This window comes from Hylobates moloch, unplaced genomic scaffold (genome assembly GCF_009828535.3).
Source record: "Hylobates moloch isolate HMO894 unplaced genomic scaffold, HMol_V3 SCAFFOLD_6, whole genome shotgun sequence".
In the NCBI taxonomy this organism is placed as follows: Eukaryota; Metazoa; Chordata; class Mammalia; order Primates; family Hylobatidae; genus Hylobates; species Hylobates moloch.
Window position 1 is genome coordinate 115,862,090 of NW_026652281.1, and position 26,381 is coordinate 115,888,470.

The 26,381-nt window shown below is 39.8% G+C and overlaps 1 protein-coding gene across 2 annotated transcripts in view; it reads left to right on the top strand.

Annotated features, from left to right (window-relative positions):
* CTNNA1 (catenin alpha 1) overlaps nucleotides 1–26,381 on the top strand; it is a 185,612-nt gene that overhangs the window by 37,464 nt on the left and 121,767 nt on the right. For both annotated transcript variants that reach the window (XM_032158017.2, XM_032158019.2), the window contains exons 4-5: nucleotides 17,917–18,083; nucleotides 18,635–18,754. In XM_032158017.2, coding sequence (XP_032013908.1) covers nucleotides 17,917–18,083; nucleotides 18,635–18,754 — 287 coding nt within the window. The remainder of the gene's footprint in view (nucleotides 1–17,916; nucleotides 18,084–18,634; nucleotides 18,755–26,381) is intronic.

Consider the following 26,381-nt stretch of genomic DNA (forward strand, 5'->3'; position numbering starts at 1 on the left):
CTGTGAATCTTGGCAAGGCAATTTTCAGAAAAATAATGTATTTCATCCCTGACAAAAGGTTATTGAGCACAAGCTGTAAGGCTCTTGAGGCATGATTTTCTCCCTGGCAACTGACTAGAGTTAAGATTGAAGGAGGCGAAAATTGGTCTCCTGTCCAGTGCGGATGTTGACAGCTTCAGACTGATGTACCCACATCTACTATAGGCAGCCTGGAAGATAGATGTTAAAAGACAGATGTAGTTAGGACAAAACAAGTATCAGTGACTGTTTTAAGTAAAGTTTGAGACGTAGATAGGAGGCAGAATGGAATCTGGGTTTGCCGGGTTCATGATGTGAAGACTGAAAACATAGCTTTGAAGAGCGTTGTGTGGGTGTGTATGAGAGAGATCGCATTTTAATCTGATCTGGTTAGTGTGGTTTTAATCGGGTTGAGATCATGAGCTTGATCTCACATATGGGCTCTTTAATTTTTCACAGGAGAAAAATGACAAGTGTTCCTACTTTGGAATGTTGAGTATGGATTTCAAAAAGTGTTAATGATGCTCTGGAAGAGCGGTAGCTGGGAAACATTCAACATTTTGAAAAAGATTAAAGTTAATTAGCTTTTCAGATTAGTACAATAACTTTATTAAAACTAGCAAGAAATCAGCTGATTTTTTTCTCATATTCTTCCTATGAGTTCTGGCTTCTCATTTGTTATCTTGCCTTTTCCCCTTGTTGTCTTAGTAGAATTTTCATCCTGTTTTCTCCTCTTATTTTTGTGGATGTCTCTTTTCATGTGGTCCCATTGTGGCTTGGTATGTTGTTAGAAGTGCTCCCACTCCCAATTCCTACCTTTCAGATGTTCCTGAAGACTGTAATTAATTTAAAAATTGTTATTGACCCCATTCAGTCTTACCATTTAATCCATTTTTTCTTGCTCTTCATTTAACTTGAGCAGGAAAAGCAAAATATAAATTCTGAAAAATCATTAGCTGGTTGTCATCTGGGAATTTTATGTCTTAAAGTTGTCTGCCTGACTTAAACTATAAGTCTTTAGGGCGGAGGCTATATTTTTTTTGACTTGGGATGTGTCAAGGATGCTGTCTGCTTCTGGATCACTACCCTTGTGTGAGCATATGCTGCTTTGCAGAGACTTGTGTTCTGCTGTAGCCAGCTTGGAATTGAGGAAAGAAGAGTGAAGTTATTAAATTCTAATGTCATTTTGAAGTGGTTCATTTTTTTCCCTTTTATTAAAAAGTCTGTCTTGTTAAGCTCACAAAAATAAATAACACTAACCAGGATAATAATATTTATGAGTTACAGTGGGTAATATTACTGCCTTAATATATTTGTACAGTCAGTGTAGCTAAGGAAGTTATTTTAGGTATTAAAATTTTGGTTTTGGCATGACTTCAACCATGATGTTGCAGTAACATGATTTCTACTAGTTAATTTCTTAAGAAAGTGATTCCAAGTTGAAATGCATGTTATGCATTTATTTGAATGTGTAATCAGGAAGTAAGTGCCTCTCTTTGGAGTGTTTCTGAATAGCAGCAGGGCACACTTGAATTAGTAAGGAAAATGAGAACATGAATATGTGTGTTACTTTATTTTAACTTCTTTTTTTTAAATCCATTCTGTCTGTCAACTGGAAAAAGAAATTTCAAAGCTTCTTTCCTTACCCTCAGGGGATGGGGAAGAGGGGGAAGTTAAGAGGTTTTCTAGGCTTGCTCTGATTCAGATGGGTTTATAGTATTTAAATAACTTCATATTAAATGTTTATTTCCTGGATTGACTTTTTTTTTTTTTTTTTTTTTTAAGACAGAGTTTTGCTCTGTCGCCCAGGCTGAAGTGCAGTGGTGCAATCTCGGCTCACTGCAGCCTCCGCCTCCTGGATTCAAGTGATTCTTCTGCCTCAGCCCCCCAAGTAGCTGGGATTGCCAGCACCCACCACCATGCCTGGCTAATTTTGTATTTTTAGTAGAGACAGGGTTTTGGCATGTTGGCCAGGCTGGTCTTGAACTCCTGACCTCAGGTGATCCGCCTGCCTTGGCCTCCCAGAGCGCTGGGATTACAGGCATGAGCCACCGGGCCTGGCCTCTTTTCTTTCAAAAGATAAACAGTTGTGTGGATTTAAAAAAAACAAAAAAAAAAAACTGCATCCCAGAAAGTTCTCTTAAGGCATCTGTCAGGGATTCTTTGAGTTATTTTCAGTTTATCTGTACTTACAGGGATATCATCCAGGGGTCCGTTTTTACCAAATATCCCTCCTTGATAAATGGAAGGCTTGATTGAGAAGATTAAAATGTTTTATTCAGGATCATCCTCATGTCATAGGGCACGTGGGTTATGCCAAATATATACTACCATTTGATTCCTTCTTATAAGGGCTGTGTTATGAAGTCTATTATTCTTTACATCGATATTGCCAATTTTCTTCATTGACAAGTGTGGAAAACATTACGAGATCACAGAAAATGAATTAAAATTTGGCTGGGTGGGAGTGGTGGGACATGGGGATGGGGTGGGGTAGGAAACATATTAACTTTGGATTATCTTGAAGTTAGGAGATGATTTTGTGAAGTTTTCGTCCTGTTATTTTATTATGTTGTAAAATGAAAGTTGGTGGAATAACAGATGAAAATAGTTACCAGGCTGGGCGTGGTGGCCCATGCCTGTAATTCCAGCACTTTGGGAGGCTGAGGCAGGTAGATCACCTGAGGTCAGGAGTTCGAGACCAGCCTGACCAACATGGTGAAACCCTGTCTCTACTGAAAATATAAAAATTAGCCAGATGTGGTAGCAGTCACCTGTAGCCCCATCTACTCAAGTGGCTGAGGCGGGAGGATCACTTGAACTCGGGAGGTGAAGGTTGCAATAAGCCAAGATTGCACCACTGCACACCACCCTAGGTGAAGGAGCGAGACTCTCAGGAAAAAAAAAAAAAAAAAAAGCTGGCCAGGCACAGTAGCTCATGCCTGTAATCCCAGCACTTTGGGAGGCCGAGGTGGGCGGGTCATGAGGTCAGGAGTTTGAGACCAGTCTGACCAACATGGTGAAACCCCGTCTGCTAAAAATACAAAAATTAGCTGGGCATGGTGGCACACACCTGTAATCCCAGCTACTCTGGAGGCTGAGGCAGGAGAATTGCTTGAACTCAGGAGGCGGAGATTGCAGTGAGCCGAGATTGCACCACGGCACTCCAGCCTGGGTGACAGAGCAAGACTCTGTCTCAAAAAAGAAAAAGAAAAACAGAAAAAAGCAAAAAGCTATCACTTGTTGGTGAGATCTCTTAATCCAATCAGACATATTTAAGCGAATTTGGTATAAAGTAGGTTTATCAGTAGGTTTTGGAGCTAAAGCACCAAAAAGTAACTTTCAAGAGTTAGGAATCTCATGGTAGGGAAGTTTTGGGTATTCATTCAAATCCAGGGCTGGATATTTCTTACTCTCTAAAACACTGTGTAAAAAGATGCCAAGCTGTTAAGTACAGGGCAGTTTTATTATAGGCTTGCCTGTGATGTTGGTTACTTTCTCTCTCTTTTTTTTTTCTTCCTCTAGTTCTGCTCCCTGGGTAGAATTAAAAACTATTTTAAAATGAGCGTTAATTTTCTGCAGTGAACATGTGTTTTGATAGTAAGAGCAAAAATAAAAAAAAACAACATAATTTTGTAACCTAGAGATGAAACTAATGGTTAACATTTTTGTCCTAAACGCTTTCCAGTTTGTCTTCTATGAATATGCTTACGTGGGTAGAGATACGTTGGGTTTGATTATGTCATTTGCTTTTTTTCATTTAATGGATCCTGAACATCTTTCTGTAATATTAAGTATTCTTCTACAACGTAATTTTTAATGGCTGAACACTATCCTCTAGAGAGTAATATGATTTAAGAACATTATTTTATACCAGCAAACTAAAGACTTCTCTTTAATACTGTTATGTCAAGAGTTTTATTCACTTTTCACATTTTCAAAGGAGTATGGTATTAAGAAATAGTTATAATGCTAGTTTTTTACTTTGAAGACTGAAGACTCCTATTGTTAAGAAGTATATATCGGCTGGGTGCGGTGGCTCACACCTGTAATCCCAGCACTTTGGGAGGCCAAGGCAGGCGGATCACGAGAGCAGGAGATCGAGACCACAGTGAAACCCCGTCTCTACTAAAAATACAAAAAATTAGCCAGGCGCAGTGGCGGGCGCCTGTAGTCCCAGCTACTGGGCAGGCTAAGACAGGAGAATGGTGTGAACCCGGGAGGTGGAGCTTGCAGTGAGCGGAGATTGCGCCACAGCACTCCAGCCTGGGCGACTGAGTGAGACTGGCTCAAAACAAAAAAAAAAGGAGTAGTATGTATCTGAGAAGAAATAAAAGGTTTTAGACAGTTAAAATCATTTTGAGATAAAGAGAGCAAAGTTACTTGAGCACGGTTATGTGGGAAATCAGTAGAAGGGAGAGTTGGAATTCAAGTATGCTCATGAAACTGATCCTGGAATGAGTAATTTGAACATGTTTAAGATAGTTGATGGCGTCTAACTCTTCTCCTGGAAGCTTTTGTCATTTTAGCGCAGGGCTGTTTTTGCTGGTTTGCAAAAGCATATTCAGGTGGATGTCTTTAAAATCTCTTTTCTCTTTTGGATTTGGCAGTTGATAACAAACAATATGCTCTTGTAAAATGTTCTGTTTAAGAAATGCCTACCTAAGGTCCATGTAACCATTGAATCTTCTTCCCTGCAGCAACTCTACAGAAAATTTTAAAAATGAGATTGGGGCTACAGATACCCATTTATTTTACCACTTGGCTTACTCTTATTTTGGATAAAACCCATCTAGTTAGCTGACTTTATAAGCTTTTACAGAAAGATTTTGTAGTATGTGCAAGTTTTACTTTTTCATTTTTGCATGAACTAGCAGCCACGGGATTTTTATACTTCAGAAAAAAGAAAATTTGAAGCCTGAGTTTTATTATCATACACACGAACTAAACCTATTAACATTTTTATCATTTAAAAACTTTTTTTATATGAAAGTATATTCATTATAGAAAGTAAAAATAAACAATAAACAATCACCCATCAGGCTGTACCACCTTATGATTAAGCTCTGTCGATATTTTGGTATGTGTTGGTTGTAGTGTTTACCATCCCATCCCTTCCCTAGGACATAAACACATTGTGATCTCCATTCTCACTGTGCAGTACAGATTGGTATATAGCTGCTATTTAAAGTGGAAATGAAAATCATTTCCATTAATAAAGATACCTGGGTGGGGGTAGATTGTATAATTTTTCGAAGATAAGCCGTGTTTCTCTACTGGGCTGGCAAAAATTCTTTTTTCTGGACCTTAAAGGTAGAAAGGTTCTGGTGAAGAAGCTATTTAAAAGTATCCTTAGTATTATTTTGGGGAAGGAGATATAACTTTGCCCTACTTATTGAGGTTCCGTGAGGACTTTTAGAGGCAGTAGAGATGGTTCCATAGCTGGAGTTCTGAGCCATTACGTTGTGGTTGGGAACCTTTCTTGTCGTAGTATACTGTAGAATTTTGGGATGTGACGCTGTAAATGGGATAGATGAGGAAGATGCCCAATTCCTGAGAACTGGAAGGAATCCCAGCTTGACATGAGAACTTCTTTAAAACAAAATGAAACACAACAAAACAAAAAAACTGCTAAAAATAAAAATAAAAAAAAAAGCAGTTGGAAAAACTTAAGGCACAGCAAGCTTTGGTTGTAGCTATTAGCACAAAAGAAACTATTACTACTTTCTGCATTATAGACAGTGGAGTGAAGGAAGCTCCCCTCATCCTTTACAGCTTCAACATTTAAAATTAAAAGCTAACATTTCCTCTGTCCTTTAGGAAACCTGCTATCATGACTTTATTTCTAAAAAGGTAAGAAGCAGCTGGTGTGTGGATAATGACATGTTCTAAATAGGTTTAAAAACTGGAAAAAGTAGATGGAAAAGTAGAAGGGGGCACAGAAGTATTTGTCGAGCTTTGTATATATTATTTCATTTAATTTTCAAAACAACCGAGTAAGGTATGTACTCATTTTACAGAAAAGAAAACAGCTAGAGATAAAACAACCCAAAGTAACACAGCCACCAAATATCGAAGCTGGATTTAGACCCAGTTCCAATACCTTATTTCATCTACACCAAGTGGTGTTTTGGGAGAAAAGTAGTTATATTCATTAACATTACTTCATAGCATTCTTTGTTTTAAAGGAGCAATGTAACAGGCTCAGGTTAAAACAAACAAGCCTGTTGTTCTTTGTATCCATCACCTAAATATTTTCCAAGCCTATCCTTTCCCTGTAACTTTATAGTTTGGTTGCTTTCAGGGGAATTTACTCATGATATTTGATGCTTCAAAAACTTCTTGATCTTGTCTTCTCCTAATAAAGAATTGTGGGGGTTTTTTTTGTTTACTTTATAATTGCCCATTGTCTTTGTTTTAAACTCCAGAGGAACTTATTTTATTCCCAGCTCAGTTAGGAGAGAACATCAGGGGATGACAGATTTTATTTCATTGCAGATGGTACAGTAGTATTGAGTTCTCTTAAGTTTTATCTCCTTTGTTACTAGATGTAGCATAGTTGACTGGAAACAGCTGGGACAAAGTCAGGTTTTACAACCATGCGACCTTGGACATATTTCCTGTCTGCCTCAGTTTCCCCAGTTTGCCCTTTTGTGTGCAGAGAGCACTTTTGATATCTTAGAAATTTACTCTATAAATTAATTGACAGGTATCTTTTTAAATTTTTTATTTAAAAAAAATTTTGAGATGGAGTCTTGCTCTGTCACCCAGGCCACCGTGCCTGGCTAATTTTTGTATTATTATTATTATTATTATTATTTATTATTATTATTTTTTTAGTAGGTCTGGTCTTGAACCCCTGACCTCAAGTAATCCCCCGGCCTCAGCCTCCCAAAGTGCTGAGATTACACGTTGAGCCATCCTGCCCGGCCTTCTGCTGCACTTTTTTTTTAGAGTTTCGCTCTTGTTGCCCAGGCTGGAGTGCAATGGCGTGACCTCGGTTCCCTGCAACCTTTGCCTCCCAGGTTCAGGCAATTCTCCTGCCTCTGCCTCCTGAGTAGCTGGGATTACAGGCACGTGCCACCATGCCTGGCTAATTTTGTACTATTAGTAGGGTTTTGCCGTGTTGGTCAGACTGGTCTCGAACTCCTGACCTCAGGTGATCCACCCACCTCCGCCTTCCAAAGTGCTGGGATTGCAGGCGTGACCACCGTACCTGGCCATCTTTTTTTTATTTTTAGAGTTCTTTTAAGAGACATGAGAGACGGAGGAAAAAAAAAAAAAAGTTGTTGATTCCTTTTTACAATTTTTTAAAGCAAGGTTTTGAGCATCAGTTCTTTTTACATTTAATTTTGAAATAAAACTTATTAAACATCTCAAGTTAGTCTTAGTGACATTTTTTTTTTTTATAAGGATGACCATTCAGAAGTTTGAGGACCTTGTTTTTAGCCGGGGGCTTATTTATATACTTGTTTATAGTTTTGCTAATGGAGAAAATGTGAATATTTTAACCCATCATACAGTGTGTTTCTAATGTATTTTTTCATTACTAATACTTTATGTTAGCCATGAAATTAAGGATTTGTCATTAGGGCTGTGAGCTAAAATAAATTAGAGTAGATGTAGATGTATGTATGTATATGTGTATATATATGTATGTATTTAGAGACAGAGTCTTGCTCTGTTGCCCAGTCTGGAGTGCAGTGGTGCCATCTCGGCTCACTGCAACCTCTGCCTCCTGGGTTCAATCGATTCTCGTGTCTCAGCCTCTCCAGTAGCTGGGATTACAAGTGCTCGCCACCACACCCAGCTAAATTTAGTATTTTTAGTAGAGACAGGGTTTTGCCATGTTGGCCAGACTGGTTTCGAACTCCTGATAAATGAATTCAGCAGACCACTGTAAAAAAAGAAAATTCATGAAGCTGTAGCTGCTATAGCAGCAAGCATGAAAACCCTGCACTTTTTACGAAAATAATTTTATCTCGTGTTGAAAATGCAGCTTTTATGTGGGTGCAGGGCTGCTATAAGAAAGGCATATCTATAGACTAGTAAGATTCGAGAAAAAGCAAAGTAATTATATGACAATTTAAAGCAAAAGGGAGGTGAAAGATCTAGAGTTGGAGAATTTAATGCCAGCAAGGGGTGGTTTGATAATTTAAGGGAGATGTGGCTTTAAAAATGTCAAGATAACAGGGGAAGCAGCTTCTGCTGACCAAGAGAAGGGTTCCCAAATGCCATTAAAAAGTGCAGCAGAGGGCCGGGCGCGGTGGCTCACGCTTGTAATCCCAGCACTTTGGGAGGCCGAGGCGGGCGGATCACGAGGTCAGGAGATCGAGACCACGGTGAAACCCCGTCTCTACTAAAAATACAAAAAATTAGCCGGGCGTGGTGGCGGGCGCCTGTAGTCCCAGCTACTTGGAGAGGCTGAGGCAGGAGAATGGCGTGAACCCCCAAATGGAGAAACCCCCTACTTAAAAAAAAAAAAAAAAAAAAAAAAACCAGGAGGCCATCCTGTAATCGACATCACTTGAACCCGGGAGGCGGAGGTTGCAGTGAGCTGAGATCGTGCCACTGCACTCCAGCCTAGGCAACAAGAGCAAAACTCTGTCTAAAATAAAAGTGCAACAGAAGGGTGGGCATGGTGGCTCACGCCTGCAACCACAGCTGCAGATTTCAATTCACAGTACATATCAGGCAGTTCAGCTTTTTCTTACAATGTCATGACTTTTCTCTACTTCTTGGTACTACTTCCAGCATCACTAGTGGCACTTCATATGAACTTCATGGTGTTATTCAATGTTTTGAGTGTTGTACTAAACATGATGAAAATGTATGAGAACTACAAATGATCACTTTTCACTGTCATGCAATTTACTGGATGTGAACTGCTCAGGTGGAGATGATTAGCATCGCATGCAGATGCATCATATGGCATTTTAAGTGGATATTCACAACACTTGAGCATGCTGCAATAGCAATAGGAGATGGCTACAAAATTATTACAGTAGTACAGTGTGTACTACAATTAATTTTATGCTTGATTATGATTTAAACTCCATCTTTATATTTGTTTATATTTCCCTTGACTGCGAATGGCACCATGTATGGCCTGTGTTTGTGTGCATAAGTTTTGATTGGTTAGCTTTCTGTAATAGGTTTGTGTATATTTATGGTAGTACATGATAAAATAGGCCAGTATCTACATATATTTTATGCATTCATGGTATACCTTTTTCTTAATTTTTTGGTACTTCTGGATTACATGATTTGAGTTTTTTTCAAATTGTTGCCAATCTCTGAAACAATTTTCAATATACTTACTGAACAAAATCCACGTATAAATAAACCCACGCAATTCAAACCCAAACTATGTTGTTCAAGGGTGACTGTACAAACTTCGCTGCTAGCTTTTAAGTGTACAAATAGCTGCATAAATAACCGATGTGCATCATGACCAGTCATGTCACTTCTTTAAAAGTCTGTTGGTGATAGTTCCCTGCAAATCTGTTCAGTTTATGCAAAGTGTGTAGTTGTGTTGCTTCTTTTTCTCCTAGTGATAAACCCACATGAACTACTTGACAGAATTGAATAATTGAAAGAGGGAATTAGCCAACAGCAGCAAAGAAATGAAAAGTGATAGACCTGGAATTGAAATTTGATTAGAATATAAAGGGAAGAAATAGCTGATTGTGGAAATGTTGACCCTGCGGCTATTGAAAACTCTAGCTGTGCAGCTAGAACTACTTAGTAAAGGCAAACTTCTTGACTTAAATGAGGAACGTGGTTATGATGTCCAAGAGAATGTGTGACATCATTAAAAACGACACATTAAAGGAACTCTTGAAGATATTCATAACAAATAAGTGTAGACATTGGATAAAATATTGGAAATGGATCCAAACTTAGGAATATGATGATTCGCCAAGGGATAAAAAAGATGCTCATTCTGCACCCTAATGTAAATGACAAGAAGAAGACAGGGAAGCATTGTTCAGACTACTTTTGAAAATTTTTTTTAACAAGGAAATAAAATATTTTGTCTCAGTGTTTATAATGTTTTAATTTAGTACATTAAGTAAATATTGGTTGACTATATCATATCCTTATACATTTATAATAGACAATAAAGGAATTTTTAATGCTTAGACAAAAGTATTTCTTTTTAACTTTTATTTTGTAGAGATGGGGTCTCACTTTGTTGCCCAGGGTGATCTCAAACTCCTGGGCTCAATCGATTCTCCTACCTTGACCTCCCAAAGTGCAGGGATTACAGTTGTGAGCTCCCATGCCTGGCTGAGAAAATTTGGAGGGGGGGGGTCTTATTTTAAAAAAATTTATTTTTTTCTTTTCTCCAAACATGGTGTTGGAAACTGCCAAAAATTTTTAAAGGTCATGGGAGAATCATAATTCTCTGTGATTAATCTCTGATTAGGATCAGGTTGCACTGTTTCAGCTTGTGTGGTCATTTTTACAGTCTTGTGTTACTGTGCAAAGTGAAGATGATCAGTATTGTTATCTCTGTTTTACAACTGTGGAACCTGAGACTATTTAGTGGTGAAGCTGTGGTTTTTGTGTGTTTGACTTCTGAGTTTATGATCTTACTCTCTATTATACTGGTACCCCTACACAAGATTTTTATTTTCTGAGACAGGGTCTTGCCCTGTCGCTCAGGTCTGGAGTGCAGTGGTGCAGTCCCAGCTCACTGTAGCCTTGACCTCGTGGGCTCAAGTGATCCTCCCACTTCAGCCTCCTGAGTAGCTGGGATTACAGGCATGCACTGCCACACTTAGCTAATTAATTAATTTTTTTTTTTTTTTTTTTTTTAAATAGAGACAGGTTCTCACTATGTTGCCCAAACTGCTCTCAAACTCCCTGGGCTCAAGTGATCCTCCTCCCTCAGCTTTCCGGAGTGCTGGGATTATAGGTGCTACATAAAATTGAAAATAAAGTAGAAAATAGTTCCTTTAGTAGTCCTTGCTTTTCCTCCTGGTCATGGGCCAAATTCTTTTTTTGTTTGTTGTTTTTTGTTTTTTGGTTTTTTTTTTTTGGAGAGGGGGTCTGTCATCCATGCACTGGAGTGCAGTGGCACGATCGTGGCTCACTGCAGCCTTGACTTCCTGGGCTCAAGCGGTCATCCCATCTTAGCTTCCCAAGTAGCTAAGACTATAGGTGAATGCCACCATGCCTGGCTAATTTTTCTTTATTATTTGTAGAGATGAGGTCTCACAATGTTACGTAGGCTGGTCTTGAACTCCTGGTCTCAAGTGGTCCTCCTGCCCGGACTTTTGAAAGTGCTGAGATCACAGATGTGAGCCACCATGTCTGGTCTCAGGCCAAATTCTTGAAACAGCAGTCTTATTTATAACTTATTTTATTACCCTTGAAATCTGGTGTGTGCAACTCCCAGAAAGCCACTCGTCTTCTTCATTGTCTTGTGCTAGCCACATTGGCTTCCGCCTTCCATAATCTTTTTAGATCTTTGACTTGGTGTTCCCTCTACCTGGAATGCTCTTCCTCCAGATAGCCACATTATTCCTGTGATTCCTTTGTCAAGACTGTCTTCAAATCAAATGGTATTTTTTCAAGGAGGCCTACCTTGATCCCCCTATTTTAAATTGTATCTTACATCCCTTTTCTCTCTGTCCTCCTTTCTGTCACTGCCCGCGACCCTACTCCAGTACTATTGTTTATTTTGCTTATTGTGTTTCTCTCCCACTAGAATGTAAGTTCCCTGGAGCCCGGGATTTTTTCCCGGCCTGGTTGGTTAATTTCCTGGAGCATTTAGAATAGTGCCTGGCTCATAGAAGGTGATCAGTAAGCATGTTTTGAAAGAGGCATGAATGCTCTTGGAGATTGCTGTTGAATAGGTGAATACTGATGAAACACAATGAAGACCTTTTCTCTGTCTTCTGATCTTGTTTTACCTAATATTAATAATTTCTACCAACCCTATTTTGTCTCCTAGTGCTTGCTGCAAGGCACTGAACTAGACATTTTACAAGGTATCTTAATTGACACTCACAGCAGGTAGTCTACACATCGTACAGAAGAGGAAACAGAATCATAAAGTCTAGTTGCATAGCTGGCAAGTGGCAAAGCCAAAGCTTAAGCCTATATCCAGCTCCAGAGCCTGTGCTCTTTCATGTTACTGCATTCAATACTGTTTTTTTTTCGTTTTTGTTTATTGAGCTATAACTCACATACGTAAAATTCATCATTTTAAAGTGTACAATTCAGTGGTTTTTAGTATATTCATTAGGTTGTACGGCCATCACCACTGTGTAGTTTCAGACATTTTCATCATCCCAGAAAGAAACCCGGTTTTACCTATTAGAAGTTAGTCCTCATTCTTCTTACGTCCTTCCCGCTGCCCAGCAAGCATTACCTTCTGTCTCTATGGATTTGCCTATTGTGGCAAATGGCGATTTCATATAAATGGAACAATACAGTATTCTTTCACTTATGTTTTGAAAGTTCATCCATGTTGCACATGTATCAGCACTTCATTTTTTCTTATGGCTAAATACTGGATAATGCCACATTTTGTATGTCTGTTTTTCAGTTGGTAGATGTTTGGGTTCTTTCTGCTTTTCAGCTGTTACGAATAGTGACACTGTAAGCATTCATGTACAGGTTTTTAGTTGTGTAGCTATGTATTAGGTTGGTGCAAAAGTAGTTATGGTTTTGGCCATTTAAAAAAAGTGATGAAAAGTGCAATTACTTTTGCACCAACTTATATTAGTCTGTTCTCACATAGCTATAAAGAAATACCTGAAACTGGGTAATTTATAAAGAAAAGAGGTTTAATTGGCTCAAGGTTCTGGAGGCTGTACAGAAAGCATAGTGGCATCTCCTTCTGGGGTGGCCTCAGGAAGCTTCCAATCATGGTGGAAGGGAAATGGGGAGCTAGGCATCTAACATGGTGGGGAGGAGCAAGAGAGCCGGTGGGAGAGGTGTCACACACCTTTAAACAACCAGATCTCAATGAGAACTCATTCACCATCACAAGAATAGCACCAAGAGGTTGATACTAACCCATTCATGAGAAACCACTCTTATGATCCACTCATCTCCCACCAGGCCCCACCTCCAACATTGAGAATTACAGTTTGACATGAGATGTGGGCAGGGACACAGATCCAAACCATATCCACCTAGCAGTGGAATTACTGAGTCATATGATAACATTTAGCTCTTTGAGGAACTGCCAGACTGTTTTCCAAAGGAGCTGCACCTTTTTACATTCCCAGCATTGGGGTATGAGAGTTCTAATTTCCCCATATTCTTGCCATTTGGTATTATCTGCCTTTTTTATTATAGCCATCCTAACTAAGTACGAAGTGATATCTTTGTGTGGTTTTGATTTGTATTACCTGATGGCTAATGAGGTTGAGCATCTTTTCATGTGCTTATTGGCCATTTCTAAATCTTCAGACAGGCGCCTGTTTAAATCCTTTGCCTATTTGAAGTTGAATTATTTGTCTATTTTTGTTTGTTTGTTTGTTTTTTAAAGAAGCCAGGTCTTGCTATGTTGCCCAGGCTAGATGCTAACTTCTGGGCTCAAGCAGTCCTCCTGCCTCAGCCTCTCAAGTAGCTAGGATTGCAGACAGATGCCACTGCAGCCAACTTAAAAATATTTAGTATAAGAGTTCTTTATATATTCTGGATACTAGATCCTTATAATTTGCAGAAATTTTCTTTCATTTGTGGGTTGTCTTTTTACTTTCTTGGTAGTGTTCTTTGAAGCACAAAATTTTAAATTTTTTGATGATGTCAAACTTAACCCGTTTTTGGTTCTGTTTTTGTACTTTTGGTGTCATAGCTAAGAAACCATTGTGAATCAAGGTCTTGAAGACTTACACCAGTGTTATCTTCTAAGTGTTTTATAATTTTAGCTCTAACATTTAGGTTTTGATAAATTTTGTAAGTATATGGTGTGAGATAGGGGTCCAACTTAATCCTTTTGCATATTGCACTTGTCTTAGCACCATTTGTGGACAAGACCATTCTTCATTGAATATTCTCGGCACTCTTGTTAAAATCGGAATATATTTCTGGATTCTCAGTTAAAGTGGATTGATCTCTATGTTTACATTTGTTTTGGTTGACCAGTTTTCTCTTAACAAGTCTGGCCTTCTTGTTTTTGACAGTCTTGGTTCTCTTTATTGTTTCTTTTATTACAGAATCTTCCTCTCCTTACTCTGATGTCCACAGTCTCGAGGGTCCTAACTTTTTTTGTTTTTTTCTAAATATTTCCCAACTCATGTGTTTTCATACAGCTCTGGCTTTCTTCTCCCGCTCAGAAAGGCCCCAGCTTGCAACCTTTAAATAATGTACTGTGCTTAATCAAAGGTGATCAGATCTTTTGACCCCACCTTTGTAATTTACTACTACTCTTTTCTGGGCTCTCACTGTAGCTTTCTGATCCAGCTGTCTGGTTAGGTTTATTGTATGTACTTTAGATAGGTTAATCCTCTTTACTTTGACTTCCCTCTGGTTGAGGGAATTGAATTCTGTTTGTCTCTGGCCTTTCTACTCCCATCTTCTGCTTCTTCTAAGCATATCCCTTACTCCTCAGTTAGACTAGATAATTCAGACTAGATATTATGCCTCTAAGCCTAATTAATATATGAATTATATATTAATATATAATATTCAAGGTTTCTTATTGTATACCTCAGCATGATAAGTGGTTCTACAAAGAGCATAAATACTGGCATTACAAATCCGGACTCTGCCATTTACTAGTTAGGTGGCAGGGATTAAGTTAGTTAATCTGTATAAGCTTTAGTTGTATTATTTGTAAGCAAAGGCTAATACCACTTACTTTCTAGGTGGGTGACAGAATTTTAAAAATAAGTGTAGTGCCATAGAGTAGATATTTAATAAATGTTGGACTTTTTTTTTTTTTTTTTTGAGACTCTCGCTTTGTTGCTCAGGCTGGAGTGCAGTGGCGCAATCTCGGCTCACTGCAACCTCTGCCTCCTGGGTTCAAGTGATTCTCCTGCCTCAGCCTCCCGAGTTAACTGGGATTACAGGCACCTGCCACCATGTCTGGCTGTTTGCATTTTTAGTAGATATGGGGTTTCACCATGTTGGCCAGGCAGGTCTCGAACTCCTGACCTCAAGTGATCCACCAGCCTCAGCCTCCCAAAGTGCTGGGATTATAGGTGTGAGCCACTGCACCCAGCCAGTGTTGGACATTATTATGTTACTGTTCCTTCTGCTTGAGGTGGTAACTCCCTTAACTCTGCTGCCCACATCCTTCCTCTCCTTTGAGGGATGGGTTCATTTCAGAGTACCATGCCTTCCATAAAGCTGTTGCTGGTATTCATTTCTTCCCCGAACTGGTTGTTAGTGCTTCCTCCTTTGAATTCCCTTGACACCTTGTGTTTTCTTTCTTACAGCTTGTATGTTAAAATGCCACATAATTTCTTAATGGTCAGATCCATCTTTTCTGGATAAGTTTTTTGAAGGCAGGGATGGTATGTTCAGCTTTGTGTTTTGGAAGTGGATTTGTTTTTAGTGTGTAGCAAGTGCTAAATTAGGTGAAGTTCTGCTTATTATATAGAGTGAACATCTCTTGCTTATTCTCTCTTGTTTGGTAGTAATATTGTTTAAGACAGTATATATATATATTTGAGATGGAGTTTCACTCTTGTTGCTCAGGCTGGAGTGCAGTGGCGCGTTCTTGGTTCACTGCAACTTCCGCCTCCCAGGTTCAAGTGATTCTTGTGCCTCAGCCTCCCGAGTAGCTGGGAATACAGGCGCCCCACCACCACACCTGGCTATTTTTTTAGTAGAGGTGGAGTTTCACCATGTTGGCCAGGCTGGTCTCAAACTTCTGACCTCAGGTGATCCACCCACCTCGGCCTCCCAAAGTGCTGGGATTACAGGTGTGAGCCACTGTGCCCAGCCTAAGACATTATTAATATTTTTTTAAGGCAAATATCTCTTTCTGCAAGGCTTTTCAGATAAATTCTTCCCTGAGTAAATAGTTTTCTTCAGCATATTTCCAGAGCACCTTGTTCACAAGGCTATTTAATTTTTGGATGCATTGTAATACTGTATAATTTGTGAACCCTTTGAGACCAAATGCCTTGTCTTAAGCAGCTGTTAATTTTTTGTCTCTCTCCTTCCCTCCATAGAGCTCCAGTAGGGTATGCCCATCCAGTAGGATGTGCGATGGGTGCTCAAACATTTGTTGAACAAATAAAAGAATGAATGATCTCCATCTTTTAAAATACCAGAAGATACTAGCATTAATGTTACGAATCCACATAATGATTGCCATATGTCTGTATCTTCCTGAAGATGTAAGAGAGAAGACTGTGTTAGATCCAGGAAAACCTTTTAACTGTATAATTCATTGGAAGTTTTTTCTGGCCTGACAAATATGTGGAGCTTATCTTTACTCTTAGAATTATACAGTGCTTCTAAGCCTAATTAATATATGCATATGAGGCAATTTTTTTCCCCCCTCTTCTGCTTGTGTTGTGCATCCAAAGATGATAGCTAGGAGAAATTTGATAGGTCTGTTGAGAAATAGCTAGGCTTCTTGAAAGTGCCTTAAAAAAAAAATTCAGGGAAGACGAGTGTGTGAATGGGTTTTAGGCTTTAACGTGAACTGAAGTGGGCTTGCTCAGCCAAAGGAGGGAGTAATTGCTTTTCCAGGATTCCAAAGATAGTCTCCATAGAGGCCCTGTTTGTATAACCAGTGGACAAGACACAACACTGGCCCTTTAGTTGCTTCTAGCTGTAAGAAAAGAGTGACAATGGGCACTGTAAATAATTTTAAGACACAAATGACAGAAAGGATAAGTTTCACAAGTTTCTAGGAAATGTTATAAATTATTTTAAAAAATTTTTTTAAAGAGACAGGGTCTTGTTCTATCACCCACGCTAGAGTGCAGTGGTGCAATCATGGCTCACTGCAACCTCAAATGCATGGGTTCAAGAGATTCTCCTGCCTCGGCCTCACAAAGCGCCGAGATTGCTGGTGTAAGCCACCATGCCCAGCCTATAAATAAATTCTTGAGCTCAGGATTGTATAAGTTGGATATTCCTGTTAACTATAGTAAAATCTATTTTATATGTTTTTAGCTAGTTTTAAAAAAATTATAGATACAATACCTCTTCATTATAGAAACTTTTTATAAGTACCAAATGTAAAGAGGCCGTGTGTAACCCAATGATAACTATTATTTGCCTTTTGACTCCAATCTTTCCTCTGTATTTAGAAAGAAGCATACATTTATAATTTCATTTGTTTCTGCTCAACATTTTTGATGTATATAAATATTTTCATAATAGTCAATTGTAGGCCACACCATAATTTACTTAACTAGATGCTTATTGAGCATGTGACCTTTTGGTAGTGCTCTGCGAAGGAAATGAATGAATCAGTGGCTGAACTCTGTATTTTCACATATCAGTGAGTCTCTGTTATGGCTGTACACATTGTGTAGTTGGGATGATTAATGAAGTGTGTTTCTGCATAATTGTTGCCCTGTTTCTCTATTCTATGGATGTGAGAGTAGATTGCATTAGATACGTTTTTTTCTCCCATTCAAATCTTGAATTTTTCTTTTTTTTGGATACATATAATGCCCTTTTTTTGGAAAGGAACATTATTAGATCAAAGGGAAATATTTTTAAGCCTCTTGATGTATAGTACCAAGTTACTTTCCAGATATTTTGCTTTCACCAGCAATATATGAAGTTTTTTTTAGTGATAGCTATAAAACAAAGGAACAGCAAACAACAACAAAAATGAAAACTCTTAAACTAAATTTGTGCATGAAATATACAAAGTTTGGATTTTTTTATATTTTTGAAAATGTAGATCAGTTATTTGAGTTCATTCTTGCTGAGTTTGTTTTTCATTCTGTAAAACAGGTGATTTGATGAAGACTGCTGCGGGAGAGTTCGCAGATGATCCCTGCTCTTCTGTGAAGCGAGGCAACATGGTTCGGGCAGCTCGAGCTTTGCTCTCTGCTGTTACCCGGTTGCTGATTTTGGCTGATATGGCAGATGTCTACAAATTACTTGTTCAGCTGAAAGTTGTAAGTATACAGGCCTATGTCTGTAATTTGTTCTATCATAGGAAGATTGCTACTGGCCTTCCTTAGTTCAGTATTCCTTAGAATTTAGTTTGGTTTTGAATTTGGTTTGTCTCAATGGACCAGAGATGTTTTTGTTTAATTTCCACTTACTCCTCTATTCCAAGTATATATCATCCTGGCTCTGTTCTGAGCCAGTGTTGTCTTGGCTGTAATGAAGAACTTGTAGCAAAGATACTGTTTTGAGTCCTTCCCTTTTTCCAGTAATGATTAAATATTTTCCTTGTACTAGTAGAGTTCTGGAGTTGAGAAACCAAGATATATTAAATTTTGTACTTTTAGATAGAGGCTAATATTAGTGTCTTTCCCACTATGAAGCTCCTGTGTAACTGCTGTTTAAATGTTAGAAAGGACCATGCAAACTCAGGAGAGCTAAGTTTGGATTGCTCTTTGAGTAGCTGTTAACAGGAATGAAAATTTCTAGGATGCCATCTTCTTTGTTTACAGACCTATATTCAGAATTTTTGGGTTTTGGGGTCTTTCTTGTTTTATAGGTGGAAGATGGTATCCTGAAGTTGAGGAATGCTGGCAATGAACAAGACTTAGGAATCCAGTATAAAGCCCTAAAACCTGAAGTGGATAAGCTGAACATTATGGCAGCCAAAAGACAACAGGTACAGTCATGATTTGGGGATATATTAAAGTTGTTCATTTTACTATCTAGAGGGAAAAACTCATTCTGTGTGTTTTCTGAAAGTACCATTACTTACCTTTGCCAATATAGTTCCATTAAAACATTTAAACTAAGGTGTCTTTTCAGTATTGTGCTGTTAATAAAGTTGTAATTACATTACATTCATGTTATGCTCCTATTTTAATTCTTGTGAACATTTTATCTTTTTTTGGTTTTTTTTTTTTTTTTTTGAGACGGAGTCTCGCTCTGTCACCCAGGCTGGAGTGCAGTGGCGCAATCTCGGCTCACTGCAAGCTCCGCCTCCCGGGTTCACGCCATTCTCCTGCCTCAGCCTCTCCGAGTAGCTGGGACTACAGGCGCCCGCCACCACGCCCGGCTAATTTTTTGTATTTTTAGTAGAGACGGGGTTTCACCGTGGTCTCCATCTCCTGACCTCGTGATCCGCCCACCTCGGCCTCCCAAAGTGCTGGGATTACAAGCGTGAGCCACCGCGCCCGGCCTGAACATTTTATCTTAAGTAGCTTGACAACTTGTGATGAAGGTAGTGTCTGGAGAGGTAATAGGTCTTTGTGTATTTAAGGATTAACCTGAGTTAGTGGTGCAGTTTTGTTCAGATTTTTAATAAAACCTTAATCCATTTAAACATACTGGAATTATCTCTGTATCAGAAAGTATCTCCATACCTTGCCCCACCAGCCCCGTGTCTTGTTACTTTTTAACTGTTTCTTATTGTTGTTAGTATTTTCCATTGTGTGGCATGAGGATCAGTGTTACTTTTCCAAGCTCCAGTAGCCCTTTGACCCTTCAGCATTTTCACTGTTGGGGTGCTTTGAAACCTTCTGTGCCCTTGCTGTTGGATGCTGTGTATTTCAGGTGTATATTCTTCAAGGAAGGTCCATATATTGCTATCCGTCTTCTTAATATCTTTCATAGTCCTGATGAAGCTTATGCTTTACATTCTTACTTTAAAACAAGCCCCAAGAAGAATTATTGTTGTTAGCTAGTACCTTTATCAGTTAGGATACTTTGCACTGGAGTTTGCAGAAAACCCAGCTCCCAAACTGCTTGAAAAATGGGGGATTTATTTTCTCATTAAGTATAAGTCCTGAGTTAGGCTAAGTGAATTCAGGGTTGTTAAATATAAGGACTTTGCAGTATCATCAAGGATCCAGGTTCTTGATATTTTTCATCACTGTCGTCTTCAGTGTGCTTGGCACTGGGTGGCTGCAAGGCTCTTTGCATGACATTTGCACATAATATGTCCAGTGAGACCAAAAAAGGCTGTTCCTTCCATATGTCTCTCTTTATAAGCAAACAATCTAGAAGCTCCTAGCAGACTTGTCCTAAATCTGAATTGTGCAACATGCCTATTCCTCAGTTATCCCTGGCAAGAGGAAAGGAGTCTGCCCGACTCAGAGTAATCCAGATCCACCTTCTGCTCTGGGTTAAGGGGTAGCTTTCCTGAGGACAGAAACACCCAACAAAAGGTCTGACAGGTAGTAGAAAGTTGGGTTGGGAGTAGTGGGAGCAGGGAATGGACTTGGTAGGCAACCTGCTATGACTGCTATAGACTTTCTTCATTACGGCAAGATGGTTGTCAGTAAATACATAAAAACATTTTTTTTTGAGACGGGGGTCTCACTCTGTTGCCCAGGTTGGAGTACAGTGGTGGCATCATGTAACCTCGATTTCCCCAGGCTCAGGTGATCCTCCCACCTCAGCCTCCTGAATAGCTGAGACTATAGGCACAGGACACCACACCCAGCTAATTTTTGTACTTTTTGTAGATATAGGATTTTGTCATGTTGCCCAAGCTGGTCTTGAACTCCTGGGCTCAAGAGATCCTCCTGCCTCTGCCTCCCAAGGTACTGGGATTACAGGCATGAGCCACTGTGGCTAGCTAAATACTACTAATGTCTAATATATGACAGCTTCTTTTCTGGGGGCTTCTTAGTCATTTGGTTATATTTACATTAATATTAAAAATCTATGCCATAGGGTTGAGAGGATTCAAATAAATAATGTATGTACAGTGTTTAATACAGTGCCAGGCACTAAGAAGGCCCTTCTCAGTAGGCAGTTGGTGAATAATAGTTTATTGCTTACATTTCAAGTCATAAGATGTGATCAGACTAACTGTATATATGAGATTCTGGTTTTGCATTTCTAGTACTTAAGATTATACATGGTAATATAGCTAGGTTGGTACCTAAGTTAGTCTAGGCTCCGTGTGCTTTTTTTTTTTTTTTTGGAGACAGAGTTTTGCTCTTGTTGCCCAGGCTGGAGCGCAATGGCGCAATCTCGGCTTACCACAACCTCCGCCTCCCGGGTTCAAGCGATTATCCTGCCTCATCCTCCCGTCAGTGTGCTTTTATAATTTATTTTTGTGTTGACTTAGTCTCCATCATATAAATTACAAGTATCTTTTCTTTTTGCTGGAGCTAATTGATCCTGAGAATAACTTGTTTAATAGAATGGTAATCCTATAAATGTGGCAAGCTGGCCAAATTACATTCACAATTTATTTTAATTAATGGTTTTGATACAAATTCTTGTTTGAATATGTGAAGTAAATATTAAGTTACATTTAAAAGATACAGTTTGGCAAATAGTCTTACTGGTTTAAAACGTAGTTTGAGCTTGGTTTATGAAGACTGACTATTATTTAGACAAAATAAACATTAAGATTGCCACTATTGTGCATCATTGCAAAATGGCGGAATAAGTAAATAGATTTTTTTTTTTTTTTTTTTGTGGTGGACTCTCATTCTGTCACCTAGGCTGGAGTGCAGTGGTGTGATCTCGGCTCACTGCAACCTCTGCCTCCTGGGTTCAAGCTATTCACCTGCCTCAAGCTCCCCAGTAGCTGGGACTACAGGCGCCTGCCACGACACCCAGCCAATTTTTGTATTTTTAGTAGAGACAGGGTTTCACCATCTTGGCCAGGCTGCTCTTGAACTCTTGACCTTGTGATCCACCTACCTCAGCCTCCCAAAGTGCTGGGATTACAGGCATGAGCCACCACACTCGGTCTGGGATTTTGTATGCTATTCAAGAAACTTACTAGAAAGTAATGCTACCTGAGTTGTTTTTTTTTCTTCCAAAGCCAAATACTTCCTCGGTGCCTAAGTTTTAATACCATGTGCCATGGATCTGTGAAGAGTTCCTTGAACATCATCCCTTATGTATTTTTTTATGTGTTTTTTTTTTTTTTTTAAAGTAGTAACAAATGCCAAAGTTTTCTGAAATAAGATGTCACAGAAATATTGGAGTTATTATATACATGCTAGATAATCTTCTGTTTGCCCTTCCATATTGTTTCCCACCCTTGTTTACCCTATTCTCTGCCCCAGGAACCTAACCTGCCTGGATCTCATTCGTGGGCTCCTGCTTGGGCTTGGTGAGTGGGAGCACCAGCAGGAGGTCAAAGGAGATAGAGTGATGCTAGGGTGTTACTCTCAGGCCTCTTTCCTGCTGGGTGCCCTGGGTTGCTAAAAGTGATGCCTTTCCTGTCGGGTGGCATTCTCTACACATCTTCCTCCCTGGTTTTGGTAGCTGCTGCCTCCTCTTGTCCCTTCATGCCTAAGTGTCCTACCAGCTTTGTAGTTTCTCTGTATTTTGCCCATACCTTTGTATAATAGCATAGTCTCTAAACTGCCTTTGAGTCACCCGATTTGATTTGATTTGATTTTTTTCTGCCAGGATTTTGAATGATACATATTCCCATTTTCTTGGGTTTATAGTAAGTCATGGTCATTTGTAGTTTTCCTTGGGCCTAAGTTTTTTTAGTCTTAGCCTCCTGAAAGAGAATTCACTGAGTAGACTGGTTGTGGGCTCCTGTGTACCCCCTGTTCACAAAATGGTCTTTTATAGACTTGGGCCTTGGTGTATATTCCAGTAGACGAAGCTTTTCTTGGAAATTAAACAAATACTAATTTTATCCTAAGGGCCCAGCCTGATGGAAACTTCATTCTTTCTTTTGGGCACTGTCCATTGGTTTCCTTTAGAAGAATTTATTCGTCCTATTTAACTGTATATTTGTATCTGATAACTAACCTTTGGCTACCCACCTCTCCGCACTACCCTTCCTCACTTCTATGAGTCAACTTCTTAAGCTTCCGTATAAGTGAGAACATGTGGTATTTATCTTCCTGTGCCTGGCTTATTTGACTTACCATAGTATCCTCTAAGGTCATCCATGTTTCCATGAATGACAGAATTTTGTCTTTTTTAAATGGCTGAATAGTATTCCATTGTGAATATATGCTACATTTTGTCTGTTGATGGACACTTAGGTTGATTCCATATCTTGGCTATTACGAATAGAGCTGCAGTAAACACATGAACGCATGTCTCTCTTTAACTTACTGATTTCCTTTCCTTTGGATACCCAGTAGTGGGATTGCTGGATCATACGATTGCTCTATTTTTAGTTTTTTGAGGAAATTCCATACAATTTTCCATAATGGCTGTACTGATTTGCATTCCCACCAGCATTTTTTTTCCTTTCGTTTTGCTAATAGCCATTCTAACTAGAATGAGATGATAACCTCTTTGAGGTTTTGATTTGCTTTTCTCTGATGATTAGTGATGTTGAGGATCTTTCCATATACCTGTTAGTCATTTGTATGTCTTCTTTTGAGAAATGTACGTTTAGCTCATTTGTCTTTCTTGTTTTTTAAGACAGAGTTTTAGTGTGTCACTCAGGCTGGAGTGCAGTGGTGCAATCTCGGCTCACTGCAACCTCTGAGTTCAAGCAATTCCTGTCTCAGCTTCCTGAGTAGCTCAGACTACAGGCATGCGCCACCATGCCCAGCTAATTTTCGTATTTTTAGTAGAGTCAGGTTTTCACCATGTTGGCCAGGCTGGTCTTTAACTCCTGGCCTCAAAAGTGATCCGCCCGCCTTGGCCTCCCAAAGTGCCTGGATTACAGGTGTGACCCACTGTGCCCGGCTACATTTGCCCATTTAAAAATCAGATTATTTGAGTTTTTGCTGTTGAGTTGTTTGAGTTGTTTGTATATTCTAGATATTAATCCCTTATCAGATGAGTAGTTTGCACATATTTTCTCCTGTTCTTCAGGTTGGCTCTTCACTCTGTTGTTTGCTTTGTTGTGCAGAAGATTTTTAGTTTATATAATTCTGTTTGTCTATTTGAATATAACATTCCATTTTTTCCTGGCCTGTAGGGTTTCTGCATAGAAATCTGCTGTTATTCTAATGGGAATTCCCTTTTATGTGACTTGATGCTTTTCTCTTGCTGTCTTTAGAATTTTATCTTTGTCTTTGACTTTTGACCGTTTGACTGTAATGTGCCTTGGGTGTATAACTACCCACTAATTATAACTACTTTTTTGATTCAATCTCTTTGGGGACTTTTGGGCTTTTTGGATCTGTATGTCCATATCTCTCCCCAGACTTGGGAAGTTTCCAGCTATTATTTCATTAAATAGGTTTTCTATGCCTTTTCTTTTCTCCTTCTGGAGTTCCCATGATGGGAATATTGGTTGATTTAATGCTATCCTATAAATTTTGCAGGCTTTCTTCACTCTTTTTCATTGTTTTTTTTTTTTTTTTATTTGTTTGTTTTTCCTCTGACTGGGTAATTTCAAGCTACCTATCTTCAAGTTCTGAGATTTTCGTTTTCTTGATGAAATCTTTTGAAACTTTCTATCGTATTTTTTATTGACTTCTTCATTGTTTTCACCATTAAATTCTTCAGCTGCATGATTTCTGTTGGCTCTTCTTCATGCATTCTTTTTGTTGAATTTCTCATTTACATCCTGATTTTGGTGAATTTTCTATCTGTATTTTATTGTATCTCTTTGAGTTTCCTTAAGATAATTATTTTATTTTGTTATCTTTTTGAGACAGACTTTCGCTGTCATCTGTCGCCCAGGCTGGAGTGCAGTGGCATGATCTTGGCTCATTGCAACCTCCGCCTCCCAGGTTCAAATGATTCTTGAGCCTTAGCCCCGTCCCTGCACCCCCGCCCCCACAACCAAGTAGCTGGGATTACTGGTGTGAGCCACTGCATCTGGGCCAAGATTTTAAATTCTTTTTCTGGCAGTTTGTTGATTTCCCCCTTTTTTTTTCTTTTCTTTTCTTTTTTTTTTTTTCGGACAGGGTCTTCCTCTGTCGCCCAGGCCAGAGTGCAGTGGCATTTTCTCGGCAGTCTCAAGTGATCCTCCCATCTCAGCCTCCCAAATTGCGGGGGCTACAGGCGTATCACATCCAGCTTTTTTTTTTTTTGGAGCGGGGGTGGATAGAGATAGGGTCTTGTTACGTTGTCCAGGCTGGTCCCGAACTCCTGGGCTCACACTGACTTCCTTTTTATTGGGTTCTAGTATTAAAGAGTTATATTCCTTTCTTGGTGTCATATTTACTTGCTTTCTTATGTCTTGTGTCCCTGTTTTGATGTTTGCATGTGGTGGGACAATCACCTCTTCTACAGTCTTTTGAATGGCTGTTATAGAGACTTTCCCTTGCAGTTGGATTTTAGTGTGCTGGTTGGGGAGTGTGTGTTGGCTCGTGTCCAGTAGGAGCAGTAGTACAGTCTTCTTGCAGCTTCTTCACCTGTGTTCAACATCAGCAGTAACTTTGGGTGCCTCAATTGCCTAGGCTGTAGAAGTTTGTGGTACTTGTGGCGGTCATGTAGGTCCTTGGTGTCAAGGGTTTTTGGGGTCCTCCTCTTCTTGTTTTTCCCACAGTAGGGAGACTTAGCTGAGGGGATCCCTGTTTGTGTCAGGTATGACACAGTGTACAAGCAGCTGCTGTGGCACTGGGTTCCAGGTGCAGGTGCTCGGGGTGGCTGTGGGGCTGGGGTCCCAGGCTCAGGGTTTTGTGAACTTACCGTGGCACCTGGATCTTGGGATGTATTGGGTGCCTGGCTTTGTTCTCTATGGCAGAGTTGGATGTCAGTTGCCCATAAAGCCAGGATCTGTGACTCTGAGGCACTCCAGTAGCTTTGGCCCAGGGACCTAGGTTGAGGTTAGATTCTTTCCTTAGGGGGCAGGGCACAGCATTGGCGTGACTTGGGAAGAAGGGGTGCTCTGGAGGTTTGGGCCCAGGGAGCAGGGTGTATGTAGCTACAATTTGGGAACCTGAGCCAATAGGGCTCAGTGGCAAGTTGGAGCCCAGAGGATGAGGCACCATGCAGTAATGACTGTAGGCGCTCAGATGGTGGAGCTTGGCAGTATCCTAGGCTCTGTGAAGCCAGGTGCAACAGCAGCACATATCCCAGAATGGCAGAGCACAGCTGTTGTGTGGGCCCTGGGGAGGGGAGGGAACAGCACAGCGATTACTCGACTCTGCAAGGAGAGGAGTGTCTCAGCAGTTCAGACTCTAGGGAATCCAACTTTAGGGAAACAGAATACTAGAGTTGTTTGGCCTGTAGGGCGAATGTCTCTGCTTAGCCACTGCTCTGTTTCCCTTGGATGCAGGGTACTATGTCAGCTCAGCCCTGGGATGCTCAGCTGGTTGAGGGCACCAGTTCCCCAGGGGCAATGTGCTGCTTCAGCGCAGGCCTGAGGGGCATGACTTTTTTGGACAGTCCAGGCACTGATTCCTTGGGATACAGGGCACCACTTCTGCTAAAGCACTTGGATG